The sequence below is a fragment of the Ambystoma mexicanum genome, chromosome 5q, assembly GCF_040938575.1.
Source record: "Ambystoma mexicanum isolate Mex_15411 chromosome 5q, UKY_AmexF1_1, whole genome shotgun sequence".
Taxonomy (NCBI): domain Eukaryota; kingdom Metazoa; phylum Chordata; class Amphibia; order Caudata; family Ambystomatidae; genus Ambystoma; species Ambystoma mexicanum.
Window position 1 is genome coordinate 556936263 of NC_090933.1, and position 26812 is coordinate 556963074.

A 26812-nucleotide genomic window follows, 5' to 3' on the forward strand; every position below is an offset into this window, starting at 1 on the left:
AAACTAGAACTAAGTTTTATTATCGCGTACATGTACTTCAAAGAACCCCACCCCCAAGTTTGTCATCCATTCAGGAAGGGTGAGAATCTACTTTCAATGAAGCGGGATCAGATTTCTTCTCTAGGTTATAGAGGCTTGGTTCTTCGAGTGAGGAAGCATCTGGTGATATGGGAGTGGAAGTGAAGACACAATGCCCTTGACATGCGCTTCCATCAAACAGGAGTTATTGACAAACACATGTGAGTGAACGTCATGTATAACGCACCTGTAAACAAGTTTTTCTAGGTGCGTAAAGACAAGGAGGGGGGACAGAAGGACAAAACAACGATCTTACTAGGCCCTGTGTCATTCAGATCGTGCAAGTGCGGGGAGGAGGGAGTGGAGAAGTGCTGGGGGCTGGGTGGGAGAAGTGCAGGTAACTCAATAAGTGCTGCCGAACGGTGGCTCATAAGTGCAGAGAGACAAGGGACTGTAGGGTTGCAGAAACAGTCCCTTATGTGCTGCGGGAGCCTGGAGGCAGTGTGAGGGCAACTGGATATGAAGGAGCCTGGGCCCAAGTTTCAGTGGGTGGCCAGGTGAGCAGTGTGCGGAGCAGTGAGGGACATCAGCAAGGGAGAGTTAGAGAGGAAGCAGAAGCGAAAAAGAAGATCTTGAGGTCCTTACAGAACCAGAGATGGTTCTGCTCAAGTTTGAGAGAGGCAGGGAGGCTGTTCCAGAGGGAGGCCAGAGAGGAAAGAGGTCTACCCCCCACTCTCTGCTTGGAGAAGTGTCTGACCCTCAGAGAGTTGGAAGTGGATGAGCGGTGGGCTCGAGAAGAAAGATGTTTAGGAAGAGAAAGTTGGAGGTAGCGCAATCCCAGGCCCCAGAAAGCCTCGTGGACGATGCAAAGGGTCTTGAATTTGATCCTTGCAGCCACAGGGATGCAGAGATTGCAGAGCTGGAGGGAAACAATCCCTGGGCTTGAGGCCAAGGACAAGTCTTACAGTCCTATTACGGATAATTTGTAAAGGTCGAAGAGTAGAGACAGGCAGATTCCGAAAGAGGCTGTTGTAATAGTCCAGCCAAGAGAGGACCAGGGCTCTGGAGACAGTGAGCTTCTGGGGGAAAGTGAGGAGGTGCAGCTGATAGTGTGACTTCGTAGAGGTGTTGGAGATGTGAGGACGGTGAAGTCGAAAATTACACCAAGACTCCTAACCTCAGAGGAAGAAGCAGGAAGACGGACCAGGGTGGACGGCCAGAGAGAGGAAAGGAGGGAGCAAGTGTCCCGATGGGAGGATCTCAGTCCTACTGGCATTAAGGCAGAGATCATTGGCGGCACATTATTCCTGAATTGTGGCCAGACAGTCTGATATGAGAGAAGGTGCAGAGGTGTCTGAGGGTGCCCCTGGCTCGCCGTTTGTCAGCAAGACAGAGTGTAAGGCTTGATTCTGTAAGAGGCAATGAGGATGCCAGATACAACAAGCACAATGCAATACACCTTAAAACTTAAACTCCAGATAAAGTCAATCCGAAAAGTAGCAGGAACAAATTGATTATTTAGCACAAAAATGCTTACTGTAGCAAAAGTAAGTAATACTGCCCCCAAAGGGGTACAAGTTCCCTAAACTATTTATTGTCTCGGAGGATAGCTCAGGGGGCAATGTGCTCGCATTGGAAGCAAGGCGACATGGAGCAACACAGGTTCGATCCCCGGGTCCGTGCTTAGAAACCTCATGGAATTAAGCGTGTTATAAATAACCTGTCATATCATATCATTGGTACTTTCAGTATCTGGTTTGTAATACATCTGTACTATAGGAGATCATTAAAGTCTATTTACGTTTGAAGGTTTTTAAGAACATACCAATATTCCCAGAGAGGACCTATTGGAAAAGTTACTTTCACACTTTCCCTCGCAGCATGGCTTTCTTAAGTGGTTGTCATGTGTTTGCTGAGGGAAGTAATTGTTGGTGAGGTTTTGGGACATTGATTCAGTAGATTCCATTGACAGAACTGTGTCAAATGATACACCTTTTGACTTTGTGGATGGAGCTTGTCAGTTTGCTTGTTAAAACGTGTTTTAGAGGTGTAAGAAAAGAAGTGACATGACATGACATGCGTTTTCCTTTAATCAGAAACACTTAGGACCTGAGACTCTGAAAATAACTTAAGTAAAAATAATCACTGATTATGAACTTTATTTACTTGCATGATTTCAAGAAATGTGCAGGTCACCTAATTCATAACGATGACCTTCACATTTCTGGGGGGGCTCTGCAACATAATACATGATGCAAAGCCAGTCCTGCTTCATACATTAATTTGCAGAACATTCTCCCAACACTAATGTATGCATGGCTCTCAGTACCCACCTGGGGGAGCACATTTCACACTGGTAGCCCATAAAGGGCCTGCTATTGACATTATACATGTATGAGCATATCTAACTGTTGCCTTGAGACATCAATTTGCTCCGAATCTCTCCCGAGGTACATGTTCTTGAATGCACATGGTGTGTGAACAGAAAGTCATGCCATTACTCGAGGTCAGGTGATTGATTGTCTGAGGTTACAGGATGTGCATGGCGACCTCCCCTCAACTTTGCACACTTGTGAAGGCCTACATAAAGAATAATTGTAGACTAATTACTAAATGTATTGGCCTGGCTTGGTAATTATGAAACGTCTTATTGTGAGTAATTGGAAGAGTTCAGCCCAACCAAGCTTTGCTGCATTGAAAAAGGCCTCGATACTCTGGTCAACTGCAAAAAGCGACATTCGCGGGTTCAGAGCTGCTAAACCTGGCGCTGATTCGCTCTACTCCACATGGGACAATCTTTTACCGTTTGTCAGTTACCTGTCTGACTTAATGCCACCCACATGTACACAGCACGTGAACGGATGGTTGTTGTAGTTGTGTGCATTATGAACACTCTGATGGTATGCATTACAGATCTCAATGTAAGTGAATAGTTTTATGTTCACTGAAAAGTCTTTTTGTTGGACGCTAGCGATGGGGAGGATGATTTGAAGTCACGTGTCTCTTGTTCGTTGAAATTAACTCTTAAAATATAATAAGCTTTTTGAGTATCCACATATAAGGACACCCTTTTTTCAATGTCAACCTAATAGACATAATCAGCCTGATTTACTAAAGCGTTTTTTAATGGTGCAATTCTATTGAAAAGCGCTATGTAATCAGGCCCAAAGGATGTAAATGAAAGAGCCTTTTGTTGAGGAAGGTCAATGAAATGACACTCTTGTGCACTGCACGCCCCTCTGCGCTAACAGATACAGAGGAATGTTTTTGTTCTCTGCACACTTGGAAGTGCATTCTATTTGTGAATTCAGGATGCACTTTGAAATGCACAGAAACAGCCATTGTGCACTTCTCCCTCCTTCGACCAGACGGAACATCATGCTGCCTGAGTGAGGCAGCAGAGGAATGGACACACCACCCAGCAAGCGCAAGGTAGGCCCTGCGGGATTCAGGCCTACTTTGTGTTACATTTTGATGAAGTTGGCAGTGTGCGCTGTTTTGTCCCTCCTGCCCTGGTGGGGCTTGTTAATTCCTGATTCTGCGCCCCCGCCCAATACCCCAGCGCCATTCAAGTTATTTTGCTGCTTTTGGTCGATTTTTGCCCAGTTTCGACCTGTTGGGCCATTGCTTTGTTCTGGCCTTCGTTCCCTCCATCATGGCTGCCAGCTCCACCAAGCTCTGATGCCGGCACTGCCTTCATCCTGATTGGCCTCCCCTTCTATCATCTGGGTAAATCACAAGCTGGCAGGCAATAGCTGGCCCACAGCATGAAGCCCATCACCAAGGCCCCCTGTCTGGGCCTGACTGTACTGGGTCCCCCCACCCCATCTTCATTCTTAACGTCAGCACATCCTGTTGATGTCACCCGGACTTTGGGGCCGTTGGTGAGCCCTCGCGCTCTGGCCCCCCAGAACTCGAGGAAACATGCAGTCTTACTTGTGAGTAGGAAGCTCACCAAATGTTGTCTCTCCATGATTTTACATCTGCAGCCACTTTTGCCTCATGTGTGTTGTGTGCCTTGCTAAAGAAAAGAATCAAATTTGGCCACTTTACATCTGCAGACACTTTTTTGTCTGGATGTGCATACTTTTATCCCTTGCCCCCTTTTTTCACACCCTTCCTCTCCTGTGTCTCTTGCACTTATTTGCTCTGTTCGTCTTGCCCTACACCCTCCCTCCCCTTTCTCTCTTCTTCATGTTTAACTCTTGCATTATTGTAACGACCATCAGGCACGTGCAGTATTTTTCGTCATATGTTGTAACAGTTTGTATTCCTCCCGTCCTATGTTGTACCACTAAACGCAGAGCACTTGCCCATTCCTAATATCCCAATGCCTATTAAGAAAGTTAATCGCTGCTTAGCTTTCCACCCTCCCTGTGTTGGAGCGCATTGAAATGCTTGTTAATTGTATAGGTGCTATATAAATCACCAATAAATAAATCAACAGAGAAAAAGGCATGCAAATGTCGCATCTACAGCACATTCATCCAGATTCACTTTGTGAATTACGTACATTGCTAGCCACAATTGAAAGGGGTATGCTAGGGTATCACCCCAAAAGAGTTTGCAGAATCAGCCAATAGAGTTCTGACTGACTGCACAGGACCATAATCCCTGCTAAAGTCAAAAAGGGGTTCAACAGATGGAGATGCTATCCTTGCTCTGCCAGAAGGGGGCACCCTTGGTTAGAAGATGTTATTGTACGTAGAAACAGGTGATCGAAGGGTGTATTCCTAGCATCGCCAAATCATCACATCTTTCTCCTGTGCTTCACTTCCTTTGTGTGCCAACATTTGGAACACTCAGAAACAGGCTAACTCATTAAGTGCTATATAAAAAAAAAGAATCAGAGCTGACCAGCTCCCACACCTTTCACAGGCATCAATAACGAGTATGATAAACATAAAAATAGGGTGTTATTAACAATAATGGACCAACTGCACGACTTTGCGAATTTTATTTGTGCGAGCCTGTTTTTCTGTGGTTGCAAAGAAATTAGCACTAAGGATGTTTGATATAAGGAGAAAGACACAGCGAGAAAGCAGAAAACAACCATAGATGGTAGCTAAAAATTTAAAAAAGGCTGCACACTGCGAAGGAAAAAGAGATTGAATTCGATTAATGTACAGATGGAAGTTTATACTGATTTGAGCAAAGACCAGAACATAATGGTAACATGAATAACAGATAATGGCATCTGGCACTTTTAACATTTTTTAAGCCCTGCGATATTTGGAGAGCTGACAGTGTGAACTGAACTAACAGCATTAGCTATTTGTCAGCGATTTCCATTTAGGAGAGCTTTTGAGCTGTGTCCAGATTCTGGCTTTTTTCTGTTGTTGTTTGTTAGGGGGCATCTGGACAGGCTATTTCACAGAGAGGGAGAGACAATATTTTCTGGAAATTACTGCCCGAATTAAGCAACTGTTATGCATGCGAAGTGGATAAGGAAAAAAAGGCAGAAATACATAAAAGCATTCGTTGTTTTTCGCTTGTGGATTCGCTTTGCCAGGCTGAGACTTAAAACGTGCATTTGAACCTTTGTGATAACCCCAGAGCGTTTTAGTTTAATGTAAGGATAGCACTGTGCATTACCAATCAGACCACACTGACTACAACGATAGGAAACATTACTCACTCTAGTGGCCTGAGGGAAACCGCAGGATATATTTAGGGTGGGTCATGGAGAACACATAGAAAATATGGTTTGTAAGTGACTGTGCAAAACATGATATTGCCATGTTATTTGTTTTCGGGCCCCATTTGGTTGTGGTACTAGGCTTCACGCCAGACGTTTTAAATCTAGTGAGGTGCAAAAAGGGGAATTGAAAGGTTTTCATTTTTTAAATTTGTATTTATATCACACAGTCAATGGGGCACTCCTGCGGGAAGTTTCCTTACAAAAGTTCTTCGTGCAGTAGGAAGTTGCAGTATGACTGGGTGGTGATGTGAAGGTTGCACAAATATTGACCATCGGCAACTCAAATGCTGAGACGCCTGGGGAAGGATATTTACAAATTGGTGATAGTAAGTTCAATGGTAGTGTAGGCTGGTAACAGCAGATAGGGAGGGTGGGAGCTCCTTCAAAGTGCGGGAGGTGGGGCTTGATCCCTGGCTTGAATGACAGAATGCTAGGCGCGTTTTTCTTGTCGGAGGAAGATTATATGTACAGGAACCACTGAATTCAAGGGATTGTCCTTTGTTGATTTTTATTTCACCTTCCCACCCCCACTGAAGGGGCATTCCTACAGATCAAAAGAAGCACTGTAAACAGAAGTGCTATTAAGCTCCTTGTTTGTGCCTCCCAAATCCTGTCCATCCAAACTGGTTGCCAAGAAGGGATGGGCATGGGAAACAGTGACAGTGTTAGGAAGAGGCATACAGTATTAGCACTCGGAAAAACAGTCCATGCCATGCTTCTTGCAGACTCCACGCCATCACCTTTGATAGGGTGTATAATAGGCATCGTGTAGACGAGCTCGAGCAGGAGGATAAGCTATTAGAACTCGTGGGATTCAATGCTCAGGAAGAAGACGATGCATCCACATTAGAGGAAGGAGGTCACAGAGCGGAATACGTTGTGGTCATCACATACAAAGTAGTGGAGGTTACCCTGCTACTTCACAACACCATTTCAGACTAATTTATAATGAACCATCTGGCCTTTTGAAAACAGTTCTAAACGTTAATTATATTCCAGACCTTAGAGCATCTTGTAACCCCGACCTTCCTTGGGCCAGTCAGAGAACCTTTTGACAAACACTTTATTTGTGCATTGCGACTCGCGAGTTACTTGATGTTGCTATACGCTGCAGTTTTCTGGCACTACACAATGATTAAAATGAGCTGTCAGAGATGAGTGCAAATCTGAAGGATACGGGATCCAACCCGAAAATGAAATACATATGAAGTAAATAGCCCAAAACGAGACAATAATGTATAGCAATAAGCCCTGATTTGATAAAGGCAGCCAGAGCTGAAACACGTCATCGCAAAAGTGCAATCATATGACTTTTTATTTTTTCTCCATAATAAACCCGAAAAAATCTAAACTGGCGCAGCTGTATGTGAGTGAGTATTTTTTTGTTCGATATTTTTGGTGGTTCTTTGGATTTTTAACCACCACACTCAGAAAGACGCAACAGTAGATTTTAAGAAACTAAGCAGAAAGCCGGAAGCAATCATAAGTGGAAACGTGTCGCCAAACAGACCATCCCCATCAAAAGCCAAAAGTGTGATTTTCTATCCAATCTGAAGGAGTGTTTGCCAATGGGTAAACCCATTTATGAAAACAATCCAGGGCAACTACTGATCAGAAATTGCCCAGTTGTGGTCTATACCCTACATATCTGCCTGTCTTCTATCTACACACAATTGGAAATCACATCCACAGAAAATGATAACTAAGAATCAAGAGAAGTAAATGCTGTAAGGGGTTCTATCGGGAGCTGTACTCGGCATGTATTATAAAGTGGTCTGATGCAGCGTATTGATGGAAATGTGCTGGCCTTGCTGCAGGTGACTCTGTAAGAAAAGAGGCAGGGGTGTTGTTATCCGGGTATCCAAAGAGGCAAATGTGAAACCTGTGGTGTTGATGGATGTGGATCAGATGTATCCAAGTCATGAGTACTGTTCTGCTCCTATGGGCTTGTTCGTAACACTTAGGTATATGCGTATGCGGAAGCAGGAGCCCAGGATGTGATAGGTTAAAGCACTTTGGGTCTGAGTGAGCCACTGATGTGGAGCTGTTTGATAGGGCTAAGTGTGATTTGTTTACAGCGCAATTAAAGTTGATGGGTTACTGATAAGCCCACTGCAGCCATTTTGTGGGGATTTGTGTTTTTAGTGTAAGGTAAGGGGACATTTTAGATGGGATTCAGTTAGTCAGAGGAAGGAGTAAACAGTTGAGGGTTACATGTACATGGTATGAGATGTTGGGTGCCATCTGGGAAAAGTCAAATGTGTTCAGTGGTTTGGAACACACTTTACTTTACTGTAATTGATGATGCCTGTGGAAGATCATTGATTCACTTCTTCAAGAAAAAGACATATGAAATAACTGAATCACAGCTGAAATCTCTAGTATCCTTGATTTATGAGAATGACGTCATAAATTGCGTGATAATCCGTGCTCAGCATACTCTAGGTCAAAAATGGCATGAAGCAATGTAAGTCAGACTTTACTGTGGTTTGGTGCACAAATGATTATAATGTACAGTACTATGCGTTTGGTCATTTTCTTTTTGTTTTATGCAATGTTTCCTTGATGGGGAACAAAATTGAAATACATGTACTAATTTACAGGTGACAATGCCACATTGCTTTATGTCACTCAAAAATACAAATGCAGACCTGTACTGATACGAGCTGTATGATGATGGGGGAAGGGGACTTTTAGTGCATTGTTGGTCGAAAGTACAGCAATGGTGAGTTTTCGGGATGTTCTAGACCCTCACCTATGATCAGTGGTGTGAACAAGTAGTAGCGGTTGCTACACATCAAACACTAGATCAAGGTAGGTGAGGATATAGCAGACATGGTGCTCATCGACAAAACATCCATTGTGCTTCCACATTTCAACAGAGTGGTATTTCCAAAGAGAGGGAGACTGTTGTGTTAGCCACAGTCAAAACATCAATTCAAGGTTTATGTCTGAGGGAGGCCAATGAAAGCATGGCCCAGCACGACAGTCATCTTTGCAGGGATAATGCCAGAGCCTTCTTCAAGAGGAATATCGTGGAGTGCTTTTGCCGAATATGAGTTTGGATCCCCATAACCTTCATGACTGAACTGTACTTTCACACCTTTCTTCCTTTGAGCTTTACAAATTAATGTGTTGTACTGTGAGTATAGGAGCTGGGTTATCCAAACTTGTTTGCTTATCTTATCAAATGTATTGAGCTTTGTAGGGTCATGCAAATATATTTCAGGATATAACAGAGATAGATGAATAAAGCCACCAATAACTGAGTAAGATCTAAATGTTTATTTACACAGTGAGTTGATATCAAAGCCTCACCTATTATTGTCAACACCCATTGTGAAATATAAAGGATTTCAATCCAGACATGACAGATTTTACAGATATAAATATTGGGCCAATAGGGGTATTTTGTATTGTCTTGTAAGGCAACGTTCATCAATGTAATTGTATTACATTGTTAGAAATGAGTGAAATAATTCAGATTTTAGCCTAGGAAATAAAAAGTAGACTAGGAGGCCTTCTTGGAAAGCCATATGGAGTGACGATGGCTTTTGGAGTAATGGTATTGTGACCCTGCACCTGTTGAAGGATGCTTAAAAGACATAGTAAAAGGCACTTTCACTCTACTTCAGTCCCCTATGCCATAGCGAGGACAAATAGATACATTCGCTAAGTAGTCCATATGTAACTTTGTGCGAATCTTCTAAACTTCATTGTGCCAATTTACTAGCAAGGTGAACCTACATAAGGGTGCTATATGCTGTTTTGAGGTAACACCTGAAAAAAACGTTTGGAAAATGCTTTTTCAATAAGGTCTACTGAAAAAGCCAACCCACAAAGACATATTGGGCTGGGTATGAGGGAAAAGCCCAATAAAGAACAAAGAGAAAGAAAGATCGGTATCGAGTGAAAATTACATCAAGCACAATGTGGCCAAATGTGCACCCTGATTAAAATGAAACACTTTCCCCAAGTATTCTAGGAATGGAATTTGGAATAGTAAATGACATCCCTCCTTGAATATTTGGGGAAAGTATTTTATGGTTCAGGAAAACAAAATCGCCTACCTGACAACATTTTGCAGGCAAGATATTCACGTGGAACCTGTCCTATGTGAGCTTGCATGACTGCGTCAGCTTCTCAAGATAATGTCCCTCAAAGGAAACAATCAAGTAATGATGTGTTTTGTTCCACTTAATTTCCTTTTTACATCTTTTGTGGCTCTTAGAGTGTGCTGCTTGTACAACATTGTGTAGTGTAGTAGTTATGAGAAGCTGTTGGCACACAACAGGTTTGACAGTCTCCACTGTTTTGCCAGCTCTTGTTCAACCTTCTTACAAATTGGGAATCTGCTTGCAGCAGGTGTATGATAAGGGCTATTTGCTACAGGAACCACCAGACATTATTCAAAAGCAGTTCCAGGTGAAAACATCTTCCTGAAAGATTTCTTCTTCATTGAGGTCGACTGAATTTAGTAGTTTTTCACAAGATCTTTAGGTTCCATGTGAATATCTCACCTGCAAAATGTCATCAGGGAGGCGATTTTTATTTCCTGAACCCTAAAATACTTTCCCCAAATATTCTAGGAGGGATTTTCACTGGATACTGTCTATTCAAGGTTCCAGTTGTCTTTGTTTGGGAGACGAATGCCAGCTCACTGCCTTGATAGTGTGTTTTTTACAGTGTTTTAGACATGTTGTCATGAACATTTGTGTCAGGCACATTATGCCTGAAAGGTTAGGGATGCCATGATGCAGGATGTTAGAGTATTGTCTTCTGTATTGCACAGTGGGGCTCTTGATTTGCACACGGATAATAGAGACATTCTTTAAAAAACTAAGGCATAATTCATCTTGGAAGACGATAATGCTGTTAGAAAAATCATATAGTCTGAAACACGTTTAAGGAATGAAACAGAGTGGTCATTGTCTGCATTACCTCATCAACATGTGTGTCTACCCCCGAAGAGTTAGACTGATCACTTTTGTATCCTGGTTTTAGTTAACAGGTGAGTACAAACATATACACATCAGTTTGGAGTTGGTTGGATAAGAATGTTGTAATAATGTTTTGAAGTATTTACCAACAAACATAAACCCTTTTTTGTACCAATTTTGCATTTGCTTTGCACAGATATTTTATCTACTCATTGATTATATATTGCTCAATCTGCAGGATTTCTTTACAGTGCATGGTTCAGACAGGAGTTTTCTTAAGCTTTCCTAATATGATACGGTCACTGAAAGTGTTCTTCTGTTGCGTCATGCATCATGTCACAGACCGCACATCTCTATGTTACTATTTTTTTAATTGTTTCCTAAAAGTTGGTTAGATGTTGGTAGCTTTTTTCTTAACAGTGGGGATGCATGAGTTAATCTAGCTGAATTTGTTGCAAGCCTTATGGCTGAATTGTGTAGGACCTGCAGGCGTTACAATAATCTATCATTCCAGAAATAAATACTGAAATTAGTGGTGTCCAGAGTTCCTGTGGTAGGAACGTGAGAATTTTCTATAAAATGTTCAATTTCAAATGACCCGCACTACATCTTGCGCTAACCTGAAGTGTTGGGGCCAGAGATACCAATATTTTTATACCTAGATTTTTACAGATGTGACTCCATTTAGTAGCAATAAAACAACTGTAATAATTTACTCTTGATGGGATCTTGGCCAGACGGAGTAGTGGCTCAGGGGGCTTGGTGTCTTCCTGATCAAGGGGATGATGAGTCCAGGGGCTATCGGGAGGACTTCTTGGTCACCCCTTTCTAGTCCCCATCATATAGCAGAGAAATTGTAGAAGATGGCTATGACGGACCCCTCCTACTTTCAGGCAGCAAAGTCTGAAACCTGGTGGAAAGAGAAGGCTGGAGAGAGGAGAAGCTGGAGTAACAGGAAGTGCAAGAGAGACCAGGAACTAGAGGGGGGGTGGGTTGCGAGTGGAAAATCCAAAGGTTTGAAGTGCGGAGATGGTACTGGTGGGAAGACAGTGGTAACTTCCAGTGATGGTGCAGATGTCAAGGAGAAGGTGTGAAGTGTGGAAAAAACTGATTGGAAGTGGTAACATTAGAAGAGGGTTGAGATGGAGTTAAGAGACATGAATTGGTAACATTGGGTAGGAAAGAGATTCAGAGGTGGAGGCGGGAAGTCTAGAGGAAGAAACAGGAACATCAGGTGCTGAAGGCGAAAGTGGAGAAGCAGCCCCAAGGGTAGAGGGTGTTATAGTGAAAGGTGGAACCATTGGGGGTGGAGGTGAAATTGAGGTCGATGTAGGGAGTTCTGGGGAGAAGAATCTAACCTGGAGCATTAACACTGACAGTGAGGAAAAAGAGATATAAGGGCTCTAGGGTGGTGTTATAGAGGTAGTAGCATCAGGTGGTAGAAGGGATATTGAGGTGGAGGTGTTACTCTCCAAATAGAGGGTCATAACAACAGACCCTGATAGTGAGGTTGGGATGACACCAAGAGCTGATTCTATCATTGAGCTGGTAACAACAATGGAGAGGGTTGTTGTAAAAGTGGTCAGTGATTCTGAGGGGGAAGACAAAAGGTGATGTCTCAAGGGTACTGACTTGGAGGACCTAATAACAGGAGGAGATAGAGTGAGTTGTGATCAGAAGGTGGTACCCATGATTGGCAGATGTGGTGAGGAGAACAGAACAGGGCTAAGCTCCACATCTCTGATGGCACACATTCCTTGTGCAGCAAATCTACCAACTGGCTTGAATCACAACTCGTCTCCAAATAGAGGAGCCACAAAGAATCCTTCTATTGTCATGCACCCACCCTCTGGAACTCAATCCCAGTGTCGGCTCAGAAATCCCCCCACAGTTATCCAATTTGGTAAATCTCTCAAAACATCGCTCTTTGAACACCTGACCAAGGACTAATTCCAATGGACGCACATACTGATGCACACTGTTAAAAGATGGCAGCCCAAAGGTTGGCTACTCACACTCTGTACAGTGCTCTGCTGCTCTCAAGCTAGGTCTGTGCTTTAAACAATACAAATAAAAAAATAAAAATAGGGACATCTGACATGAGAGCAGCCAGACAGTGCAAGAAGATTGCCAAGGGCCAGGTTAGGAAAAGCAGGCATGGAGGGTGAGTGGAAGAACAAGTTTGGGTCGTGGAGATTATTGTAAGGTCAAAGCAATGAGGGAGAGGAATGCAGTCTTGAAGATCTTGAACTCAGATCAGGAAACCATAGATCTTCCTCCGTCTTCCTGTATGACCTCTTTGTGAAGTCTTTTCACAATCCTTTGCCTACTCAGAGGACTGATCAGCTGGGTTAGCCTTTGGTTAGCCTTTGGTTTTCAGAACCCTGTAGACCCATAAGAGGGTTCAGGATCTCTGAAATCTGTAATGTCTGTGAACCCTTCAAAACATTAAAGAATCTCAGAATTCTAGGAAGGACTTTGGTAACCAAATGCCAGGCAGGCGTCAAAAAGATAAGAGACTTGGGATTGTCTTTTGTTATCTTGTTCAAGACTTAGTTTAATTCTGAGAAGTTAATACATTACATGGCCCAGTTTATGTTGAGATGATGCACTTATAAGTTAAATACATGAAGTTGAAAATGTTCTCTGTTTGGCACAATCCTCCATCACAGCCATGGTTTGTGACATAACATCACCCTCTAGTCACTTCTTCAATGGCTTATGTGATGAGTTGGTGATCTTAGATCAGATGCGCATTGGTAGATGTTTACCACACAAAAATAAACAAAAATCATTAAGCATTAAAGTATTATCTCTTGAAGTGTAATAGCCATGGATACTGTACCAACCAATTTCCATCCATAGCACATAGAGGCATGCTAGTCTCATGTACATTCCACTGCCATGACCATGCCTTGTCTGCATGTCTTACTTACATTGCCACAGGTTTCCTCTTAATGTCTACATTGAAAACCCCTTTACACAGTAAATTCACAACATCTCTATCAAGTGAGAAAGTCAGCATTGGTGGTTTGTACTTTTAGCGTGCACATCTAAACGTAAATGCTATTAACATAGCTGGAAGGGGTACAGTGGCTCCAGCATGTTACAAGGCACTTTGGGTCTAGGTTTCCTTGGCCACAAAGCACACATTTGGTCTAAAACATTGGGAGTTCCCTATACAGCAATGTTCCAGCACCACAGCCCATGACCAATGTGTCACAAGAAAGGGAACAACTACCTCTTTCTCCTCCTCTTTCACGCCGTGGACCTTGCTGTAGTTGATGGGTGCGGCCCATCCCTCTTGCTTGCAGAGGGCCTGGTAGAAGGCTGCATTGACCAGAAGGCTGCTTGCCTTGAAGCGGGAGGAGGATAGAGGCGGCTCTGCCAGGCTAGAAGCGGTGACAGCCGGGGCCTTGTCTTGACAGCGGTTCTTTTTCATGCTCAGGTCTAGAGTACCGTTCTCATCCACTTCAATCTCCGAGCCCTGAAAAAATATCATTTTGGCATTAGAAGAAAACTAAGCAGTCTGTGCTGGCATTTGGTGCTTTTAAGGGATAAATTTAAACACACGCTTTTGCTTAAATGTATCCGATTCTAAAGCCAGCTTGCAGACACAAGCACATCAGTTCGCATTTAATTCTTCAGCCTACGTTGGTGTAACCGCGTAAAGCTTTGCATGCTTCCGCTTATAAGCATCGTAAGTAGAGTTTAAATAAGATGCTTCCAGAACATATAGTGCAGTGAGTTTATTTAAAAAAAAAAAGTATAGCTTAAAATCTCCTACAGCGCTGTGATACTCTTAGGGGAAAACATGACCCCAATTCAACTAAGAGCATTAACACGCATCAGAACATAAAGTGCAGGCCCTAAATCAGAGTTTATTTAAAAAAAAAAAAACTTTAGCTTTAAATATACTTCTGCATAGTGATACTCTTAAAACTAAATATGACCCCAATTCAACTAAGAGCATTAATGCACTGCCCGGCTCATCAGTGGTATTGTCCTGAAAGACACATTGCAATGGGGCTCGCGTGAAACAAGTTCATAAACAGCATCTGGGGCGCGCTTACGATTGCACCTAAGCGCAACCAGTCCCCTCCACGTTATTCTGATCTTTTTGTCGCAGAGTGTAAAGGTAACATGGACACCTGGGTGGACCAGGGTTGCCATCGTAGATTTACACCTGTGACAAAAGGAATCATAAATGCGACTTGGCATGGACCTTTAATGGGGAACACACTTATATGGATTCCTATGGAATCCTCTTGCTTCTTCCATGTGCAAAAGACATGTGGTTTGCATAGCAATTCAAAGCATATCAGCCGGCATCAAAATAGCTTGTGGGCCGAGATGCTGTCACATTTGTTTGACAGAAAGAATGTGGTTGGCGGATTTGGTAATTAAGACCGCTGACCAGAAGTCTGGGTTTTCAAGAACAGTCCTAGGAAATCGCCTCCCATCCCGGGGTCCCCGGAGTTTTTTAATTTTTATAAACCCCATCCCGGGATTAGATGGGTGGGTGGCTACAGTCCCTGTTTTTGCCGGGAATCGATTCTAAAATCACAAAATCAGCCCGGCACGAATCTTCCTGCGCGTGAATGGGGTCGTGGGGGTATTCACACCCCCATTTCCTCCCCCTTCCCCTCCCTGGCCGCTCTCTTCCAATGAGAGTAGTGTGCCTGTGAGCAACAGGCCAGTGACAAACAAGTAGGACTACAGCTGTATTTGTGTTTACTATAGTCCCACCTCTATGTCTATGTCCTGTCATTTTTTTTTTTTAAACTGGTCACCCTACTGCTCTGTCAAACAGATCCACCAAAAATAGAACTGTGCATAAAGACATGCGTAAAACATTTAACGTCTGCTTTTCAAGCACGATGATAATTCTTCACATGGTAGAAAATAACCAGAAAGGAGTGTTGCTTTCTCCAGGCAGCATAGTCCACTGCCACAGTGTCAGAGCTCTGCAATATTTGCATGCTTTGACTTGGCTCAGTTGACGCACAATTTAAAAGAAAAAGCATTTGCATGCATTCAAAGAAGACAACAGTTCAGTTTTGCACAAGTACAATGTTGTTTTCTGTTCTAGTTTCGCTGCTTTTCTAACCATTCCCCGTGCTCCATAAGACCTGCTTAGGCAAGAAAGTGTTAACGTCCTGCGTGGCCATATCCTCCTCGTGAGACTTTCTGCCTTCAGTGAAAGCCCTTGGGCGAGTAGAGAAAAACAAATGTGAACAGGTGTCGTTTTGGGATGGTTAATTCAGAGGAGAATGCTAGAGAATGACCTTTGCATCATTTAAAGACGAGGTTTTCTTTCGAAAAGTGGCAACATTCTTTTCCTTCCGAGTTCACCGCATCCTCTCCTCTGACACTTGACCCTGGCATGCCCAGGAAGATCTCAGCAGCTGCAGCCGCGAAACAAGTCAAGATAAGCGTCCCTCGCGACCCCGCCCTCTCTCTGAGTGCATCCTTCAGCAAACCCCAAGCTGCTGCACGCCTCCCTCTACTCTGTTGCTTTTATCATCTTTTTTATATGCATTATCCTTCCAATACTGACCAACTGAACATCATCAGTACAATTGCCACACTGCCGAGAAACAAATATATGTTCCTCTTTGAACTGCACAACTTGTAGAGACGCCCACGTTTGGCCGTTATGGCACTGTAAGATGAAGTACATGATTTACCCATGATCACACCTTTTAGTAAAGGGACGAAGTCGGGTCTTGAGGTAAGTCTACAATTTAGGTACTTGACCACATTGCTTCTCATCTCTAGTTTATATGGATATGTGGTAATGGTTGGCTTCCAAGGAGTAAAATAAAACTCTACTTTATATCGATAATTTGAAAAGTACACAAATCACAAAAAAAACGAAATAAACCAATCTGAAATATATAAAAATCCTTACATTAAGCAAAGTGAGTGTGTTTGAAGTTTTATGTTACTCAACCCAAGCAAAAAGCATCCAAGTATCAGATTTCAAAGCAAAGTGAGCTTTAAAACTCTCCTCAGTGTAGTTTCAAGACTAATAGACACACAACAAACAATTCTGTGTGATAAGATCACCTGATTGAAGTCATTGTTAGACACAAGGATGCAGCTTGTTATTAAGCATAGTGTGGACATTTGAAGTTTCATACACAAAAATGCCTTTTTGGTGTGTCACACTAGCACACGTCTCCGGAGGATAGCTCAGGGGCAAGGTGCTCGCCTTGGAAGCAAGATGACACAGAGCAACACTGGTTCAATCCCCGGGTCTGCGCTTAGAAACCTCTGGGTATTAAGCACGCTATAAATTACCTATCATATTATATCATGTAAACAAACTATAGTTTCAAAAGAGGGTGGGTACTTTTCAGACATAGCTTTGAGTCGACAACTGGAGATATGTGGGGTCTGTAGATATTAAGACATATTATAGTGTTCATCACCAAATATTGACAATTATTGTGGGTGGAGGCTTATCCAGGACAATGGTCACTCCTGTGATCCATTTCTGTTGTCAAGGACAATGGTGCGCCTCATTGGGCCGCTACTAGCGGAATACATCACATAAAAACTCTGGCAGCGGTAGAGGGCTGGGAGGCCCTCAGGTGCATGAGGCCAGTTGTAATTTCACAGGACACACGCCCTGCACTGGCTCTGGTTGCAACTATGTGGAAGATATCTACCCTGAATGACTGCTGGGTAGGCCATAGAGACCATTTCAACAGGTGGATCACCATCCGCGGCATATCTGCAAGCAAGGTTCAGGTTGACTGGTGGGTTTACACAAAATGTTCTTGCACCAAATCTGCCAGAATCTCTTTACAGAGCTATGAACTTTCAAGAGATGTTCTGAATGGTGCATATTTCTAGGCAGGTAATGGTAGTAAAACACACTGAAAGTATAAATCCAAAAAGAGAGTAAATGCTGGGGAATGGGGGGAAAAAGGTGGGAAATAGCAGGGTGCAGGCAATACCGGAAAGAGAGTTTAGGTAGAGTAAATAGAACAGTGGATATATGTAACATTTTGTGCTTATCAAGACTAAAAAAGAATATTAAACCCAGCAATCTCAATAACTTAATACATTTGCCACTGAGATGTGTGTTAGTTAATTATAATTAGCTGCATGCAACAAGTTTGAATTTGTGTAAGAATGACCTAGACTTTCATCCTTCTGATGTTGTAACAATAAGTAAAGATGATCTTTAAAATTTGAATGGCAAACAGAGTCAGTCATATGCATTCCAGTATTTGTTTCCATCCTTTTTATATTGCTTACCCGCGCACTATTAAGATCGATATTATTATCACAGCAGTGAGATTTCTTGCCAGACATTAACCTCCAAAAAAGCCTGTCAGGTATAAGCACAGTCAGTCACATGTTGTGAGGAGTTCGACCATCCGCATGGGAGGCGTGCACTCTCCTGGGCTTTTTTGAAATGTTTAATTAAATAGAATTATGGTAGATTGACCTCAGGAAAATGTGTGGGGCTAATCCAAACACATTTCCCTATGCTCACACCATACTTAAAGCATAGACCTGTGTACTCCAGGCTGGATACCGCCTACAGGCCCAGTCCGCCCCATTCATATTTAGTTGAAATGTGACAGCCAAGGAGGGCACAATGTCATCCGAGAAAGAGGGAGGACCAACCTTCCCCCTGCCATGGTCAGCCTGAATAACTGACAAAGGCTACATGGAAACACCATGATCTTTTGTTAGGCCCTGAAGCTGGTGGCAGTGATTATCATACCAACAAGGCTTATTTCAAACAGGCCCACACAGGGCCTGGCTGCAGAGGATAAGAAAGTAGACAGGAAACCTAACAATCTTTCATATGTACTGTGTCAACCTGAGGCCAGCTCCCGCCTCTCAGTATTAATGGCAGTGAACTGTCATGTCTGGGTCTGTTGTTGCAGTAGGCCAGCCCGCTAGGGGGTCCACATTCATAGGTACAAGAATGTGGCTTGCAGGAGGCAGAGATTCTGGTCTCTCAGCAGCTTCAAGTGAGACCTGCCGCTTTAACAGGAGCCACACAGGGAGGACCATTAACCAGATAGACTCTTTGAACGCAACAGACAGGAAGATGGGTAGGACTTAGTAGCAGAAGGGAGTGAGCACAGAGCTCATTCTGTTGAGAGAAGGGTTGTGCCATATTAGTTCTGGGGCACAACTTGTTCTTGCTTTCAACCATTTACCCTTCCTGTTGAAAAGCACTCTGGTTATGACCTCACACATACAGAAGATTGTTGTCACAGATGCAAGGATTGGTTCACTAAGGTAGGTTTAGAGTCCACCAATCACTTATCCCATTTGGCAGATCATCTGAAGACTTGACAAGAAGTAAGAAAGAAGAACTCAAACCTGGACCTTGGCTGATGATACAGTCTGCCTTATATCTTCCGCCAGTGAAGGAAGGCTAGATATTCAAAGAAGGATGCAAGATCCCTCCTCTAAACTTCTCACAGGAAACACATAAAGAAAAAGAACTCAGATGACCCCCCACCACTCCAGAACAGGTACCAAGACAGCATACAGCGTGCCCTGCTAGATAGACTTTGCAGCAAGCTTCCTGGTCAGGGAGTGCCAGAAGGTCTCTGAACCTAAAACCTAAAACCAAGGACAAGACAGCTCCCTGCAACACATCCCACTTCTGTGGAGCATTCGCCTTGAAGGAACTCACAAGCCTATTGAAGAAGCTGGGAGAATTGCCTTGACGAGCATCTACTGCTGTCCACCTAAAAGGACATTTTGTAGCCAGTCGAGTTCCTCGATCCGTAACCAACTGCAACGCTGACATGTGTCAAGCCGCAGTCACTTAAAGACATACGAGACGTCTTGACGAGTGCTTCAGAACTGCCGATCAGCATTGAAACAACGATTCCTTAACTGGAGCCGCCATGTCCGCCATCCTGTTGCCGTTAATCTAGCTTTGCTCGCTGAACCGTCTTGCTGCCTGATACCTGCAGCTGACTCCTGTCTTGAACTCTGGAACAGAAGCCTGCAAAGCACCCTGAAGCCGACACGACCCTGTCGAGCACCAAGAACACCAACAGCAAAAAGTACATTGTGGTTCTGTTCCCCTGGTCCTCCCAGAAATCCTATAGAGAGACCCTTTTCGACCTATGTGCTAGCTAAAGCCAAGAAACCTGAAGAAACTGCTGTGGTTATTAGCCATATCCACTACCCTACTGTCAGTATCCAGAGGTACAACCCTTTTCCTTCTTTAAATTGTTTCTGCATTCATTTACATGGAGGGTAGCATTTCATACTGTTGTTAGACTGTCTGTTGTGGTAATAATAAAGTTGATATTTGTATACACCCTTGACTGGACACTCCTTTTATCATTGGGTAATAATTGTATTTTCCCTGTGTTGTAACTAACCAATGATCCACGACCTTAAGAGGAGATAAGCCTGCTGTTCCATCCACGTTACCAAAATTGGACAAGGATGTCTATAATTTTAATTGTATGCGCATTTATTCCAATCTGTTTGGATTCATTCTGTTGTTTTAGAGGTGTGGGGCTGATTGTTGGTTTAGAAACCGATATTCATCCCTGGACCACTGATACCCCAGAATTTGATTCATCACACATGTCTAGTGCACATTAAGCAGCCATTCATGCTTCTGTGGTTGCTAATTTGGCTAACATGGCAAGGATGGTTAATACTCCAAAATGACAGAGGTGGTGTGAGGGACATCCTAAGCCTGATGATATCAAAGAAAGTACATTAACATGACCTTCAACCCTGATGAAATCTTGGGGAGGCTTGTCACCTGACCTTTGGTAGGAGACCTCTGTTGGAGGCGGCCATATCAGACGGTGCGGCCTGACATGGTTCCTGCATGCGTTGGGTGCTTTACTCTGATTGCAAAAGGGGGAAGCTATCATGGCGGTGAGGACCGTAGCGAGCACTACAGCTACAGGTAGATTCCAACTATGGGGACCGCAGTGGTGTACATAATGCCTCATAACGCCTCTGTGCTCACCTTACCTCCCCGCTGTATCCAGATCTACTTCTAGCCCACAGTCTGCAAGCCCTTCGGGTCTGCAGGCTTTTTCCACGCTGCCAGTTTGATTAGGCAGTGACCTGCGGCGTGTTTGGGAGGGCGGAGCGAAGTGGATCGAGTTTCTCTGGCATTTCCTGGGCTGGCTGTCGGTCATCCGCAAAAGGGGACCGGAGTGCAGATGCCTTTCTTCGAGTTCCATCTAGCCCGTGTTTGGAGGGCCACACATGGCACAGGGCCACACTCACGGGTAAGCGGTTACGCTGGTTTGTGCTATCCTGCCATTTTTATGGGTTCACCTGCGATAGGCTGCAGTGTTTGGCGGTTGTGTAATGCTCACTGGGGCCGTGCCAGATACAAGGCTGCAGTTAGTGGCAGGCGTGAGTAAAGGTATGAACCCGGCCACTGAAATGGAAACGGACCTCATACAAGAGTTGGTTTCTGTTTGTCCCCTCCCCATCGGTATGAGTAAGGAGAACCTCTCCTCATATTTAACACCATTGACACCTTCTAGGGACAGGAACTGCCTATCAGACGTTCCAGCTCTTAGTGCTAGGAGAAGAATGAAGTTCCAACAAGAACAGCTTGACTGTTCTAAACTGTTGCTCTGCAGTAAAGTGTTTACGAGGGACCTTAATGCTGTAGCCATTATATCAGACTCTATGCCATTAACTCCCACGCCGTTGCAACCAACGGTAGCTAATCCCCAGGCTGACAAAGGACGGATAAATGAGTGCATCTATGAGCTCATGGAAGCAGATAACGCAGAAAGCCTCACATTGAAGGAGACCCAGTTGATGCCTATGCAGCAAAATCGAAGGGGGGACCAGTCAGGTCACAACCTTGATGTAAGTACGGACAGGGGAATGGCCGAACCTGGGTTGCCAGAGTTGTGCATATCCCTCCAAGTGCAGTTGCTGTGGGACCTTGCGGCCTGCAACAATGTAGGAGATTTCCAGAATTGGTTGGAGTTCGTAAGCTTCTATATGCTTACCACATTCTCGGTTAATCTGAAGAAGCTAGATCTCACGGAACTGAAAAGATTAGAAAGCTGTTCACAAACCTCCCCCTAAAAAAGAATGGGCTTCATAAGTACAGCCAAACCGACTTGACAGTGCCTCTGCACGTAAGCTTGCCCTGCCAGGAGTCGGTTGCTACTTCTGTTCTTGGGCCAGGGAGGGGGGATAATACCCCGAGCGAGACCCGTAGGTTGCCTCCGAAGTTAGTTCACCCTGCGGTTTCTCCACCTTGCAAGGATATCCGGCAAAGAAAAGTGGAAAAAGCAAATATTGTGGACTCCAGTTTAAGGAGCTTTGCCTCTGGACCCTAGAAATGTTGTTATCATTAATGTTGATAAGCCAAGCCATTTCCAATACAGGGAGGTCTTGAAGAATAAAATCTTTGCTTGGCTTAATGCTAAATTAGGCCCTAACTGTGTATGGACTCAATATCTAAAGGTTCTGCGTAGAACTCAGATTGACACGTGGTGCTACAATGATAATACAATGATAATACCGATTGCATTATTGAGGGATGGGTCCAGTAGCTTACCTCGGTATCAGAATAGAATTTCATTTACACAGCATATGTCCCTTTCCACCAACCTGGGTATTGTATTGAATTGAATCTGTCTTTTATGTCCTTTTTTTTTTCTTTGGGCAATCTGACTTCTTGATGTAATTGTGGTCTTTCATTGTTAGGTTATTTTGTTTTTTGCTTTGTTTACGTCACTGTTTGTGTTCGTGATTGTTACATGTATGATTTGTGTTGGCGCCCTGATGCCTGCAGGCTTTCGGCGCGGTAGAAACATACAATGTTCGTGATTGTTACATGTATGATTTGTGTTGGCGCCCTGATGCCTGCAGGCTTTCGGCGCGGTAGAAACATACAAATAAAAAAAATGTGACCCCAATGATATCACCAGATTTTAAACGATAGATGTGAAAACAAATCTTAGCTAAGCAAAAGAGTGACCCTACTGAATCACACAGTACCCTGTTTTAATTATGACATTTTAGGGGTACATAAAGCAGAACCAACATAGGCCAGTGGCACTCTGTTGATGTGCATGTACATTTGTTCAGAGCAGGTGATGTATGACAGAACTAGACTGATTTGGCATACATAGTAAGTATATGCTAAATGGGGCCTCACCTTTCCAGGTGCTGCAATATTACGGCAAGTGTTTGCTCTTTTATAAAGGCACTGTCACGTATGTGAATGATAGACTGCCAGGACACAAATAGTCATAGTATTTAAGCTAACACATCTTGTAATATGGTGTTGCTATCATATGCCTAGTACAGCCTAAAAGGCCTTAGTACTAGTATTTTGTGCCAGTAAATTGACAATATGTTTTTTATAATTACCATATGGAAAGTCTTGCCCCACATGTGTGGATGTTACCACCATAAGCCAAGTGCAGCCTTACATGCTTCAGTTATGCCATATAATCACATGTAATGCCTCAAATGCATAGCACTGTTATAATATGTATGTTACGGCCTCACATCTGCAGGTGCTACAATAATGCTGTATGCAAAGTGAAACCTTAGAAGCATTATTAATTACATTGTATACCTGTTAATATCACCACATGGCTTGTATAGTCACCATATCTAATTTATAGCCTCAACTGGGCAGGTGCTGCCATCATTCAAACTAAAAGGAAATAATTCAAACTAAAAAAGACGCATTCAACGAAAGAATCAGTAAAGCCAACTCGAATTCCAAAGAACTCTTCATTATTCTCCGGGAATTGGAAAACCCAATTGCCCCTACAGACAATGTCCCCAAGGACAAATCTTGGTGCACCAGCATCCAAAATGCCCTAGCAAATAAAATCACAACCCTTCAATCTAAAATTGCTAAGAAAAAAGCCTCCTTGAGCCCTAGTGTAACTCACACCACCCCACTGAAAGAGATACCTAGCACTTCCACCCAAAGCAACTGTAAACCCTTCAGATTTACCAACATCTCTATATTGGAAACTGAAAAGGTTATTCTATCCCTTAAACCATCGAACTGCCAAGGCGACAGTTGCCCTGCGCAAATTATCAAGGATGCAGCCAGAGATCTAGCACCCTTCATTTCGAAACTTATCAACGCCTCTTTCAATACGAGTAATGTACCCACAAACCTTAAAGAATCTTGGGTACTGCCCCAACTCAAAAAACAGACACTTGACCCAGCAATCCCCACGAAATACAGGCCCATCACTACGGTCTCATTTCTCCTTAAAATCATTGACAGAGTAGCCTACCTCCAGATCCAAAACTATCTGGAGTCACACCAACTATTAGGTTCACAGCAATCTGGCTTCAGACCACTTCACGGTACTGAAACGGCCCTAATCGACCTCAAGACACAAATCGACGAGTTGAAGGATAAAGGTAGTACAGCTATTCTCCTCCTCCTTGATCTATCAGCGGCCTTTGACCTGGTGGACCATGCAGTATTATGCAACCACTTAGCGGCTGCCGCCCATTTTTCAAGTGAAGCTATAGCATGGGTACAATCCTTCCTAGCTAACCGTACGATGAGAGTGTTCTCCCCTCTAGCTGTAGCGGACCCAATCCATATCACTTGTGGTGTCCCACAAGGCTCATGTGTCTCCCCGACAATGTATAATATCTTTACCAAGCCACTCTTCGACAAACTTGACAGATTAGGGGTAACTTATACCAACTATGCGGACGATACGCAGATTCTCATACCACTATCAGGCAACTTTGTCGAAGACACAGCTCTAGTAAACAAAATTTACCTCCTCATTCAGGCATGGATGGCCTCCCATGGCCTCTGCCTAAATGACGACAAAACAGAGATACTGATCTTGGGCTCCGACTCTAACCTAAAAAAACTTAGTCCCAACTATCGCAATTTCAACATAGATGGTAACACAATCAAGGTGGCATCCGAGGTAAAAACTCTAGGTTTTTACCTTGACTCCACTCTTTCTCTCAAAAAACAAGTCAACACATTGGCATCCTCTACAGCGTACACCTGTAAATTAATCAGGACCTGCAGACCGTACCTCTCCAAAACTAACTGCATCACGCTATCCAACGCACTAGTAATGTCAAAATTGGACTATTGTAATGCCCTCTATGCAGGAGCTAATAAAACTATCATAAATAAAATGCAAATCCTTCAAAACAACGCTCTTAGAGCAGCCCTTGACATACTCCGTAGAGCACATATTTCCAACATCAGGAAAGACCACCACTGGCTAAAAATTAGCGACAGAGTCCTTCTCAAGACACTATCTTTCACCCATAAAGGGCTCAACAACACAGCACCCCCCTACATCTCGGCCAGAATCATCCAGCCACCACACTAGGGCTTCTAACGTCTTCCTGCTAGAAACCCCTAGATTTAGACGGTCTAAAGCGGGCAGAGTAAGCTTCCCTGTCAGAGCTGCCCAGGCTTGGAATGCACTGCCCACTGCATTGAGAGCCAACCTACCCTACTCCAGCTTTAGACGCAAGGTAAAAAAACTGGCTCTGGTCCAGCGACAACTAATCTTGTACCTAAATGCCGTGTTACCTCTGAAACCCAGCTCTAAGACTATTTTTTTGCTTTTACCCTTCTACCTTTTGTATATTTGTACTATATACACTGTAACATGCTAGTTCTCAGTTCAACTGTTTGTATTGACATGTATGCACTATACTGAAATGCTTCTTATCACATGTATGTAACCTGAGCTTAAGTATCCTTGTACCTGCTGCGCCCGGCTACCCCTGGGTTTTGTGCGCATTATCAAATAATAAACATAAACATAAGCATAAGCCAAGTGCAACCTCAAATTACTGAATTCTGTCATGCCAGTTAATGCAGTATGCACCCGGCATAGTCACCATTTAAGGGTACACCTCCCATCTGTGGGAACTGCAATAATGTGCCAAGTGCAGGCTAAATGACTGCACATGTCAGAACATGCCTCATATGTGTGATAGTGTCATCAAACGTAAGGTACATTCTTAATATGCCAAGCACAGCCTCAAATAACCCAGAAATGCCATTGAATGGAAGTTAATGTCATAAGTCTGGTCAGACTGAAATGCTTCTGTATTTCAGTCTAATTTCAGTTACTGCCTTGTATGGCCAGTTTTGGTACCAAGGCCATGGTTCAGCCTTATATACGCAGGTGCTGCCATCATATGTGAAGTGAAGCCTCAAATGCCATCCAGTGACCAGTAATCCATCATATAGTCACCCTGTGCAAGTTCGGCCTCACCTGTGCTGATGCAGCCATGACGCGCCAAGTGCTTCAGTAATTCACACCCATGTCAGGTAATGCCTCATAAGCCTACTATTGGAACCATATACAGGGTGCAGCCTCATTTATGCCAGGGCTGCCATCAAATGCCAGGTGCTACCATACATGCCTCAGTAATGCTGAATAATGCTGGTTAATATCTCTTATGCTTGGTCTAGTCACCATATGCATAGTACAGAAATGTATGTGCAGATGCTGCCATGATATGTTACGTGCAGCCTGAAATGCCCCAGCAATTTGCCTGCATACCTGGGAGCCAATATGGTGATATACGCTGCGCTGACAGTCTGTATTGACAGGTAACAACCTGCCATTTCAAGGGCTGAGGACTGTTGATGGCTGGTACAGCTCACCATTAAGGGTTTTATTGACATTGGCACTCTGGATTACATCTAGAAAACTAAAGCCCAGTGATTCTAGGATAAAAAAATAGTCCTACAGTATTTTAAAGCCCATTTTTAACCTAAACAAATTAGTCCAAACAGATGGCCACTGTGTAAATGGTAGTGGGGGTCCAAATGGAGCCTATTGTCCATTGGACTCCATCACCCGTTATTCCCTCCCTTCACATGTTACGATTGCTTCTCTGTGCCCATCCACGCTGTGCTACCTCTTTCTTCTACTTCCTCACACTACTTGCATCTTTCCACTGGAAAGAGCTACAGACAGAAATCAAGGCTGCTCCTCTAAATCACCCCTGTTTTAAGCAACTAATGTACCTTCTCCCTAAACATGTATCCTTCCTGTTGGAACTCTGTGCCCCTTACCAGTGTAATGCACTCTTTCATTTGATGGCTCTGTTCTGTTGAACTATTTTTGAAAAATGCTTAAGGTAGAAGCTTCTCCCCACCTCTAATAAACAC

General features: G+C 43.5%; 1 protein-coding gene across 3 annotated transcripts in view; it reads right to left on the reverse strand.

Moving 5' to 3' along the window:
- ST18 (ST18 C2H2C-type zinc finger transcription factor) overlaps positions 1–26812 on the reverse strand; it is a 683846-nt gene that overhangs the window by 142086 nt on the left and 514948 nt on the right. For all 3 annotated transcript variants that reach the window (XM_069621036.1, XM_069621037.1, XM_069621035.1), the window contains exon 12: positions 13901–14146. In XM_069621036.1, coding sequence (XP_069477137.1) covers positions 13901–14146 — 246 coding nt within the window. The remainder of the gene's footprint in view (positions 1–13900; positions 14147–26812) is intronic.